The sequence below is a fragment of the Oncorhynchus mykiss genome, chromosome 3 (assembly GCF_057628025.1).
Source record: "Oncorhynchus mykiss isolate SJ-2025 chromosome 3, ASM5762802v1, whole genome shotgun sequence".
Lineage (NCBI taxonomy): Eukaryota > Metazoa > Chordata > Actinopteri > Salmoniformes > Salmonidae > Oncorhynchus > Oncorhynchus mykiss.
The window spans coordinates 54383060-54394761 of record NC_143024.1 but is presented as its reverse complement, the minus strand read 5'-3'; the positions used below and the strand labels follow the sequence as shown (position 1 = coordinate 54394761).

General features: G+C 40.1%; 1 protein-coding gene and 1 long non-coding RNA gene across 4 annotated transcripts in view; one reads left to right on the top strand and one right to left on the bottom strand.

The window, feature by feature from the left end:
- Positions 1–11702, top strand: part of LOC149984610 (uncharacterized) — a 755830-nt gene that overhangs the window by 518690 nt on the left and 225438 nt on the right. The window lies entirely within an intron of this gene.
- Positions 1–11702, bottom strand: part of LOC110519981 (E3 ubiquitin-protein ligase HECW2) — a 66926-nt gene that overhangs the window by 20622 nt on the left and 34602 nt on the right. For all 3 annotated transcript variants that reach the window (XM_036974118.2, XM_036974119.2, XM_090229555.1), the window contains exons 23-25: positions 11211–11363; positions 10919–11017; positions 10433–10562 (exon numbers count right to left, since the gene is read on the bottom strand). In XM_036974118.2, the coding sequence (XP_036830013.1) occupies positions 10433–10562; positions 10919–11017; positions 11211–11363 (382 nt within the window). The remainder of the gene's footprint in view (positions 1–10432; positions 10563–10918; positions 11018–11210; positions 11364–11702) is intronic.

Here is an 11702-nt window from a genome sequence, read left to right as displayed (position 1 = left end):
GTCAGGTCGATGGATTATCTTGGCAAACTGAGAAATGCCCACTGACAGGGAAGTAAACAAATGTGTACAGATCATTTTAGCTTTCTGTAGGTATGGAACACTCCTGGGATCTTTTCTTTCAGCTCATGAAACATGGGACCAACATTTTACGTTTATATTAATTGTTCAGTAGACAGTCATGGAACTGGTCACTTTAAATAATGTTTACATACTGTTTTACCCCATTCATGTATTCTAGTCAAAGCCTATCCCATGCTGTCTAGGAGCTCTACGGACAATTCCTTCAACCTCATGGCTTGGTTTTTGCTCTGACAACGGTGGGACCTTGAATAGACAGGTGTGTGCCTTTCCAAATCATGTCCAATAAATTTACCACAGGTGGGCTCTAATCAAGTTGTAAAAACATCTCGTAACCAAATGTGTTAAAGGTCAAGGGGTCTGAATACTTTCTGAAGGCACTGTACGTACACACACACACACACACACACACACACACAGGGTTGTTTTTATTTGTACAATTTTGTTCATTGTAGAAAAATAGTAAAGCGATCAAAAGTATGAAATAACATATGGAATCATGTAGTAACCAAAAAAAGGTTAAACAAATCTAAATATATTTTAGATTCTTCAAAGTAGCCATCCTTCGCCTTGACAGCTTTTCACACTTAGTATTCTCTCAACCAGCTTCACCTCTAATGCTTTTCCAACAGTCTTGAAGCAGTTCCCACTTGAAGCAGGTAGCCTAGGGGTTAGAGTGTTGGTCTTCTAACCAAAAGGTTGCAAGATCAAATCCCTGAGCTGACAAGCTAAAAATGAAATTCTGCCCCTGAACAAGGCAGTTAACCCACTGTTCCTAGGCCGTCATTGAAAATAAGAATTATTACTTAACAGACTTACCTAGTTAAATAAAAGGTAAATAAATAAAAAATACGCTGAGCACTTGTTGGCTGCTTTTCGGTCACTCTGTGGTCCAACTCATCCCAAACCATCTCTTTGCAGCAATTCAACCATGAAGGCCTGATCACACAGTTGATGTTGAGATGTGTCGGTTACTTACACTTTGTGAAACAGTTGTTTGGGCTGCATTTTGAGTCTGGTAACTCTACTGAACGTATCTTCTGCTGCAGAGGTAACTCTGGATCTTCCATTCCTGTGGCGGTCCTCATGAGAGCCAGTTTCATCACAGTGCATGATGGTTTTTGCGACTGCACTTGAAGAAACTTTGTTATTGAAATGTTACGGATTGACTGATCTTTGTGTCTTAAGGTAATGATGGCCTGTCATTTCTCTTTGCTTATTTGAGCTGTTCTTGCCCTAATATGGACTTGGTCTTTTACCAAATAGGGCTATCTTCTTGTCACAACACAACTGATTGGCTCAAACACATTAAGGAAACAAATTCCACAAATTAACTTTCAACAAGGTACACCTGTTAACTGAAATGCATTCCAGGTGACTACCTCATGAAGCTGGTTGAGCGAAAGGGTAGCAACTTTGAAGAAGCTCAAATACACACTACCGTTCAAAAGTTTCAGGTCACTTAGAAATAGTTAAAAGCGCATTTTTGTCCATTAAAATAATATCAAATTGATCAGAAATACAGTGTAGACATTGTCAATGTTGTAAATGACTATTGTAGCTGGAAACAGCTGATTATTAATGGAATATCTACATAGGCATACAGAGGCCCATTATCAGCAACCATCACTCCTGCATTCCAATGGCACTAAGTTAGCTAAGTTTATCATTTTAAAAAGGCTAATTGATCATTAGAAAACCCTTTTGCAATTGTTAGCACAGCTGAAAGCTGTTGTGCTGATTAAAGAAGCAAATCAAACTGGCCTTCTTTAGACGAGTTGAGTATCCGGAGCATCAACATTTGTGGGTTCGATTACAGGCGCAAAATGGCCAGAAACATAGCCCTTTCTTCTGAAACTCATTAGTCTATTCTTGTTCTGAGAAATGAAGGCTATTCCATGCGAGAAATTGCCAAAAAACTGAAGATCTCGCACAACCCTGTGTACTACTCCTGTCACAGAACTGTGCAAACTGGCTCTTGCCAGAATAGAAAGAGTGGGAGGCCCCGGTGCACAACTGAGCAAGAAGACAAGTACATTAATGTCTAGTTTGAGAAACAGATGCCTCACAAGTCCTCAACTGGCAGCTTCATTAAATAGTACCCGCAAAACACCAGTCTCAAAGTCAACAGTGAAAAGGCAACTCCGGGATGCTGGCCTTCTAGGCAGAGTTGCAAAGAAAAAAGACAAATCTCAGGCTGGCCAATAAAAATAAAATATCAAGATGGACAAAAGAACACAGACACTGGACAGAGGAAGATCGGAAAAAAGTGTTTGAGGAGTTCGGATCACGAAGAACATTCGTGAGACGCCGAAAAAATGAAAAGATGCTGAGGAGTGCTTGACGCAATCTGTCAAGCATGGTGGAGGCAATGTTATGGTCTGGGGTTGCTTTGGTGGTGGTAAAGTGGGAGATTTGTACCGGGTAAAAAGGGATCTTGAAGGAAGGCTATCACTCCATACCATACCCAGTGGACAGCACTTAATTGGAGCCAATTTCCTCCTACAACAGGACAATGACACAAAGCACATCTCCAAACTATGCAATAACTATTTTGGGAAGAAGCAGTCGGCTGGTATTCTGTCTGTAATGGAGTGGCCAGCACAATCACCGAATTGTGGGAGCAGCTTGACCGTATGGCACGTAAAAAGTACGTACCATACGTAAAAAGTGCCAATCAAGCCAATCCAACTTGTGGGAGGTGCTTCAGGATACATGGGGTGAAATATCTTCAGATTACCTTAAACTGACAACTAAAATGCCAAAGATCTGCAAGGCTGTAATTGCTGCAAATGGAGGATTCTTTGACGAAAGCAAAGTTTGAAAGACAAATAATGATATTTTAAATTGAAATAATAATTATAGCCTTGTCAACATCTTGACTATATTTGCTACTCAGTTTGCAACTAATTTCATGTATGTTTTCATGGAAAACAAGGACATTTCAAAGTGACCCCAAACTTTTGAACAGTGTATTTTGATTTGTTGAAGACTTTTTGGTCACATGATTTCATATGTGTTATTTCATAGTTTTGAGGTCTTCACTATTATTCTACAATGTAGAAAATAGTAAACATAAAAAATAAAAAACTGGAATTAGTAGGTGTCCAAACTTTTGACTGTCACGCACGCACGCTCCGGACTCAGATGTTGCTCGTCCTAATATTTCTTAATTAAATTATTTTACTTTCATATGTGTGCATTGTTAGATATTAGTGCACTGTTGGAGCCAGAAACGCAATTGTTTTGCTACACCCGCAGTAACAAATAAATGCCAAATGTGTATGCGACCAATAAAGAACAGTATGACTAGGGTGGCTGGAGTCTTTTTTAGGGCCTTCCTCTGACACCGCCTGGTACAGAGGTCCTGGATGGCAGGAAGCTTGGCCCAGGTGACGTACTGGGCCGTATGCACTACCCTCTAGTACCTTGCAGTTGGAGGCCGAGCAGATGCCATACCAGGCAGCAGAGGTATGGACTCTAGTCACATGACTTGGACTCGAGTCACAAATATGACTTTCAACTCAACTTTGAGTTGAACACCAATGACTCGTGACTTAAATTGGACTTGAGCCTTTTGACTTGACCTGACTTGATACCCTCCTCAAGCCCAGATATTAAAAATTATGCTATGAAAAAAAGGGTGCAGCGCATAAACTCTTCATTTAACAGATTACAATTTGAATTGGAAAGCAGCCAATCAAATTGTGCCAGCTGAGAAAAAAAGTGCGTTTGGCAGTGCAGAGGAAAGTCGGCTGGTAAATTCAGACGGAGCCCTTGGAAAGATTATATCCAAAAATAATAATTTTGGGTATCAAGACTACGCTGTATCAACAAAAAAACAGATTGCAACTTGCAAAACATGCGGGAAGAAAATTAGACGGAGGTGCAACAATTTCCAACTTTGTTCGACATTTGAAGCTGCATAAAGAACGGTAATTTGCAAATATAGCCGACAGCTATATCATTTATATCTTTGTTAGTGTAGTATGTAGGCTAACATAACGTTAAATCAATGAGCATCCACAGTCAGTGCAGGAACGTGAACATTGCACCCAAGATTGAGCTACAACTGGCTATGCAGTTGGTAGCCTAAATCCTGCCGGATGTTACTGCTGTTCCTAAATCCTTTGACATACATTAGCCTAATGTAACCACACACAGGGAATGTGCGTGTGCGTGTTAAGGTGGTGAGATTGTGTACAAGCCTACGGCGCCCAATAGCGATCCTCGATAGTCGATTTCTATGGGGGGGAGGGGGGTCTTTCTCATGGCTACCCATGTATTTCCATGTAAATACAAAGTTTATTTGGAAAGTATAAATATATATATTTTTTTTAAAAGCATTCATGATTTGCATAAATGTAATATACTATTACTATTGTTAAAAATATGAAATGGTACTACAGTTGGTGAAGAGCACATTATGACTTGTTTAGGACTCGACTTGGGACTTGAGTCTTACTTGTGACTTGTAAAACAATGACCCCACCTCTGCCAGGCAGTGATTCAACCCATTTTGAAAGAATATAATTATTTTATTAAAGAAATGTGTTTATTAGGCTACTGTGCAGTTTACAATAAATACTGTAGTAAGCATGGCTAATTCCTTACATAAGGGAGAGTAGGCCATGTCTACACTACAGCATGCGGGGTATGCGGGAGACCGGTGTTATGTCCGGTGTGATGTCTTCACTATTATTCTACAATGTATAAAATAGTAAAAATAAAGAAAAATCCTGGAATGAGTAAGTGTCCAAACTTTTGACTGGTACTTGCTTAATTAATTTGATTAATATTATGGTGTTTCTATTCCATGAAAAACCCTCTGGGTTTCTGTTCGAATGGAACGGAAAATATGGTGCTGTACAATGTGACGGTAGGCAGTACAGTACTGGGCTATTTAGCTAAAGAATCCCTGTGTCCTGTGGACGGGAGACCGGGTGGAAGGAGTAGGCTGTTCACGTAAATAGGAACGGAAAATGACTGTCGGCAGTACAGTACTGGGCTATTTTACGAGGAAGGAGTACGCTGTCCTTTAGTTCATAACTGACTTGCCTAGTTAAATAAAGGTTACACTATGAGCATAACATTTCTGCACCCTAATTTTCTAATTCTTGTCTAACCAATACCCAAATATTGCAATTAAGTGAAATAAACATAATTTGAATGTCCTTTTTTAAATGTTATTAACAAAAGCATAAAGATAGATGAAGAAATACTGTGCTGCTGTTTTGAGTTATAAATGTAACACTTTAGAGTACTTAAGCATCAAATACATTGCAAGTTGAGGGATTTCCACAACAGTAGCCATTATAATTGTTCTGCTAATAGGAAACATTTGCATGATGGGCTCTTTAAATAAATAAGACCTACACCATTTAACAGTATATTTAAAAATATATTTTTTAAATGATGTGACTCTCCGCCAATAATTACATTTAGAGGATTCTCAGCTATTCTCACAGATCCTAAGGGGCTTTTATATCATTCTAAAGTAATTAATAATAGCTTTGATAAAAAGTAACGCTATTTGAGATTTTGTTTTCATTTCACCTAGAGTGAGCGAGAAAAAGGCAATTCTTGAACATGGGGTGAGACATTCTTACTAATTTGTAAATAGTCAGTTATTTAGAATGATTTATTTCCGGAGAAACCTAACTTGATTATTTAGCAGACGTCACTTGGTTATATTCAGTCAACACAGTGGGGGGAACAAGTATTTGATGACCTGCAAAATCGGCAGTGTTTCCTACTTACAAAGCATGTAGAGGTCTGTAATTTTTATCATAGGTACACTTCAACTGTGAGAGATGGAATCTAAAACAAAAAATCCAGAAAATCACATTGTATGATTTTTAAGTAATTAATTTGCAGTTTATTGCATGACATAAGTATTTGATCACCTACCAACCAGTAAGAATTCAGGCTCTCACAGACCTGTTAGTTTTTCTTTAAGAAGCCCCCCTGTTCTCCACTCATTACCTGTATTAACTGCACCTGTCCACACACTCATACAGACTCCAACTGCTCCACAATGGCCAAGACCAGAGAGCTGTGTAAGGACATCAGGCATAAAATTGTAGACCTGCACAAGGCTGGGATGGGCTACAGGACAATAGGCAAGAAGCTTGGTGAGAAGGCAACAACTGTTGGCGCAATTATTAGAAAATGGAAGAAGTTCAAGATGACGGTCAATCTTCCTCGGTCTGGGGCTCCATGCAAGATCTCACCTCGTGGGGCATCAATGATCATGAGGAGGGTGAGGGATCAGCCCAGAACTACACGGCAGGACCTGGTCAATGACCTGAAGAGAGCTGGGACCACAGTCTCAAAGAAAACCATTAGTAACACACCATGCCGTCTTGGATTAAAATCCTACAGCGCACGCAAGGTCCCCCTGCTCAAGCCAGCGCATGTCCAGGCCCGTCTGAAGTTTGCAATGACCATCTGGATAAAAAAGTATATTGTCCTGCTAATAGGAATAATTTGCATGATGGGCTACATTCTTTACTATAACCACAATGTCACGTCATTTGTATCTACCTTTCCAATTACTTTTAGACTTTGGGAATTACAAATGTGTGCTCTCTTTAGTTTGAACGTGCAGACTTTTTTTCTTTAAATTGTTTTAAGTAGGATTCTACATTTGACCAGTTGCAATTGTAAGTAGGCCTAATAAAAAAATCCTACTTCTACTAGGCTGTTAAGCCTCATAACTTGCTGAGGTAGGCTAAGTTATTTTATATACATTGGGGCAAAAAAGTATTTAGTCAGCCACCAATTGTGCAAGTTCTCCAACTTAAAAAGATGATAGTCCTGCAAATTTCATCATAGGTACACTTCAACTATGACAGACAAAATTAGAAGAAAGAAAATCCAGAAAAATCACATTGTAGGATTAACAAATGTATTTGCAAATTATAACGAATCATAATACTTTCCCCCCTTTCCATGTTAAAGATTCCAATTGATAGTGTTTTTAGCCACAATCGGCCCCAACCCCAATTAATACATTTGAGCACAGTCGATAGCGTGCTGGTGTCACGTCCTGACCTTAGTTCCTTTTTATGTCTCTATTTTGGTTTGGTCAGGGTGTGAGTTGGGGTGGGCATTCTATGTTTTTGCCTGGTATGGTTCCAAATCAGAGGCAGCTGTCAATCGTCTCTGATTGAGATCCATACTTAGGTTGCCTGTTCCCACCTGGGTTTGTGGGTAGTTGTTTCCTGTTTTTTCACCTTACAGGACTGTTTTGACGTTCACTCCCTTTTTTTTGTCATTCAGTATTCAGTTTATTGAATTAAATTTACTATGAACACTTACCACGCTGCATGTTGGTCCGATGATTCCTATTCCTCATCATCAGACGAAGAGGAGAGCCGTTACAGCTGGACTTCGGGCTACAATGTTGAGGGTTCGAAACCTGCTCTCTGTAATGAATGAGTTTGATACACCTGGTATTGGATATGGCTGGGAAAAAAAACTTGCTAAATAGCGATTTTCGTAAATTAACTTTTTGACTCTACATTAACTAACATATCCCTCTCAATTGTATTTTTTTTTGCTTGACTCGTTATGACGTTATAATTACTTAAATTATCTTCCCCGTAATGTTTTGTCAGCCATCTTTGCTGAAGTCACCAGGGATGGGTGGCCCGTGTGAAATTCGTCATTGGAACCACTCGATGATTGGTCATATCAAAATCTTGGGACCTAAATGCATAATGAGTGCTATAACTATGAATATTAGTTAAGAACCTAACGTACACAGATCGGCTAGCTACACATCCATAGGCATACAATTACTTTTATCCTCCACTACACAAAAAGCAAGTAAATAGTTAGCTAGCTATGTTACTTCAGCTGCATTGCAAGGCAAGCTTACACAATTGCACAACCAATTTCCAGTAAATGCTTTAGCTAGCTAGATTCTGCACATCCACTGTTCCACAAGACGACAGCCTGGTTTGTTGGTTCTCAGGAGTCCCTAAAACATTAAACACATTAACTCTCCTAACACTAGCTAGCTGGTTAATGTTAGCTAGTCAGATAACTCGCTTAATAGCGATTTTCATAAATTAATTTTATGACAAAATAAGTACAAACCTTTGTCTCTACATTAACATATTCCTCTCAATTCAATTTTTTTTGCCTGACTCATTATGGCGTTATAACAACTTACATCTGGTTCCACCATAATGTTTTGTCAGCCATCTTTGTTGAAGAACGCCACAAGGCAAGGGTCAAAATTCATCACTCATTATGATTGGTCATTTAAAAACCTTTGGGATCCAAATGCATAATGAGTGCTCGAACTCTCCCTTGTGGTTGTCTGGAGCAATGAAGCTGTGACACTAGGTACCTCTAAGTCCTGCGGTGCAAGCTCGCAACTTTTAAAAGAAGGAACCACTGTACAATCCATGGTCACAAGTGAGGAAGACATCACAAGAGATGTCAAGGCAGCCATTAGAGAGGATCGGAACCCCAGAAAGCCCCCTAATGTACAGGACTACCTTCATAGATCTACTGCACTGGATCCAAGGTTCAAGTCCCTGTCTTACCTAGACCCTGCCCTACGCCAGAAGACATACAGTGATCTCACCACTGAGATTGTGGCTACTGAAGAAGTAAAAAAAATAAAGTGTGAATTAGTTAATAAATATACTGCAGTCTAATCTCAGTCTATGCTATTGCTATTAGAATCATCCACTTTTGATTTTGAATAATACTGGCTTTTAAATGTTATTGCCACAATTATAGTTCTATGAAATATGAAAATAAATAATTAATTTAATAGAGCAAGTCATTTTTTTCTGCAGGGTCAAGCCACAGAACCGACAGGAGCAGACTCACAAAATAGGCATCTCCTCCACAAAATAATTTGGCCATGAAGGAGCATTTTGGGGAGACCTTTGCGAGCAAGGACACGGGCAAGACGTTGCAAACACCATCAAAGAGGAGGTGGCATCCTACAAGGCAGCAAGTGGCATTCCAGTGGAGGGTCACTGGCATGGTAGAAAAGCAATGAGTGTAAATACACTCACATTGCCATGATAGCAAGACGCTACCTGGCTGTGCCTGGCACTTCAGTTCCTAGTGAGAGGACGTTCTCCACAGCAGGGAACATAGTGACTGCAAAGAGGTCTACCCTCTCCCCAGACATCCTCCTCATTTAAAAATGTTTTATTGTAAGTTATAAGCTCAGGTTTGCTTTGCTTTATCTCAACTTTTTTTTTTATGTTGACACAGGCTATTTTTTCCATTCACTATTGTTCAAAGGAAGAAGGTATCATGCCTCATATTGCACTTTAATTTAACAATTGAGAACAGAATATTTTATTTTAAATTTGTATTTAAACATTAAAAAGTTCCTTGCTTTAAGTGTACTTTAAGTAATAAATGGAAAGCAAAGTTCTATTTTTCTCCCGCTGATCCGAACAATGAACCGATCCGTAAGTCAAAACCGCGATCCGATCCCTGAGTTTTGTGATCCGTTGCACCACTAAAATCTAATGTAACTGAAGTGATTTGGTAAAATGTCAAGGAGTAGAAAAGTAGGTTACTTCCTTCAGAAATTACTTGAGTATGAGTACAACCCACAGAGAGTAACTAGAAAAGTACTAGTTCCTCCAAAAATTCAAAGGGCCAACCATGCCAACTCTGGCATATGTGTGCCGGGGTCAGCGGCTATAACAGCTAGACCACACAGGCAACCAATCATTTATTCAACCTATTGCTTTCCTTGAAAATAAAATAAAGCAATTAATAAACAATTCATATAATAAAACAATAACTGTTTTACCCCTAATGAAAAATGCATCTACCCCTTACAAATATAAGAATTCCCACGAGACCCACTGTAGCCTACAAACACTGCTTCCAGCTGCCCCCAGAAGCGACTCTAAACATTCTATATTCATTCAAATCCTGCTGCTGAAGGATTATTTTCCTCCTGCGACGAAAGGGGTGACATTAAGATCCGTCATATGTATAATTCTAATTTCGAGGCCCCACATATTGTCATGGAAAGTGTTATTTTCAACAACCAACGAGCAACTCTGGTGGAAATCAAGCTGCACGTTGAGATTGCTGACAGGCCAGTCTCTTTGGCAAATGACAGGAGGGGCAAGGAGTGGAATGTTAGGTAAAATGACTGATAGGTGAATCCTACCTTCCCATTGACATCAATGCATGACTAAGCAAAAATGTGACTTAAGTAGAAGTTAGGATTCAGCCACAAGTACAGCACATTGCAACAAACAGTCAAATATCAAATGCAGGGCAGTGTATTTAGTCTAAAAACCATTGAAGATGCATACAATATATTCATTAAAACAATCATGCATACACACACCTGTCCAAAGACTTCCTCGTTGACGGTAAAGGTGAGGTCCAGCATGTCCTCGATGTCATTGTCCTTCATCCACTGTAAACTCTGGTGAAACTCCTCATCCAGGAACTCCAGGTCACTCAGGTCACACGGGCTGCAGAGGTCAAAGGTCAACAAGGAGAACAAGGGTAAATAGAGGTCAAAGTTTGAACTCCTAACTCTACTACTAATAAGTCTTACATTTCAGTCATTTAGAATGTGCTTATCCAGAGTGTATATCAACCACTTAATAAAAGCATGGTAACTGAATAATTAATGCCAAATCCATTTAATCAACTTCTGTCGGTTCACCTTCCACCAGGTCAGTAGTTTTGTATAAAATATTTTACGTTAAAGCATAACTCGCTATTTGACATGGTGGTTGTGTTACCAAAACCTATTAACAATGCGTGTTCATGACAATAGGAGCCCTAGCCAGCTGCTGGCTGGGGGCCTGATTGAGACACTCACATGCGCAGCAGGCCCTTGTAGAACGGGCGGGTAAAGAAGGCATCCAGCAGATACTGGTGGATCAGAGCCAGGCCCAGGATACGCCCACTGAAACGGAACCTGGAACACAGAGCAACATCACTGCTAGGTGTACAGTGCAGTGTGTTTATGATGACAAGTCCGATGTTATGGGTTTTTGTGTCTTTGTTCTTTATTTTACCTACAGTAGGTCTGTCCAGCATGTATGTCTGTCTTCCTATATCCATCCACCCACTCACCATCCATATCATTGTAATGTAAACTTGTCACTCACCACTCGTGATGGTTGTCCACGAAGGCAGACATGGGGCTGATCTGCACAGTGTAGGTGTCGTTGGCGGAGTACTCAAACAGGCCGTAGTAAGGGTTAAACAGCTCCCTCGACACCAGGAAGAAGAACTCCCTCGAGGGGCCGCTGTAGTCCAGCCTATGAGACACACAACACACTTTTGTAAACCATATATTAAGATTATGGAAAATACACAACTTACACAGCGGTGGGCTAGAGTTTAGAGCGTTGGGCCAGCAATGGAAAGGTTGCTGGTTCGAATCCCAGAGCCGACAAGGCGATCTGTCAATCTGCCCTTGAGCAAGGCACTTAACCCTAATTGCTCCAGGGTCAACGTCAATAATGCCTGATCCCTGGCCGTGACCCCACTCGCCGAAGGTGTCTCAGGGGGAGTTGGGAAATGCAAAAAAACACATTTCCATTTGACACCAACACACTTGTAAAACACAGGACAAATATTAGCACCCACCTATCCGA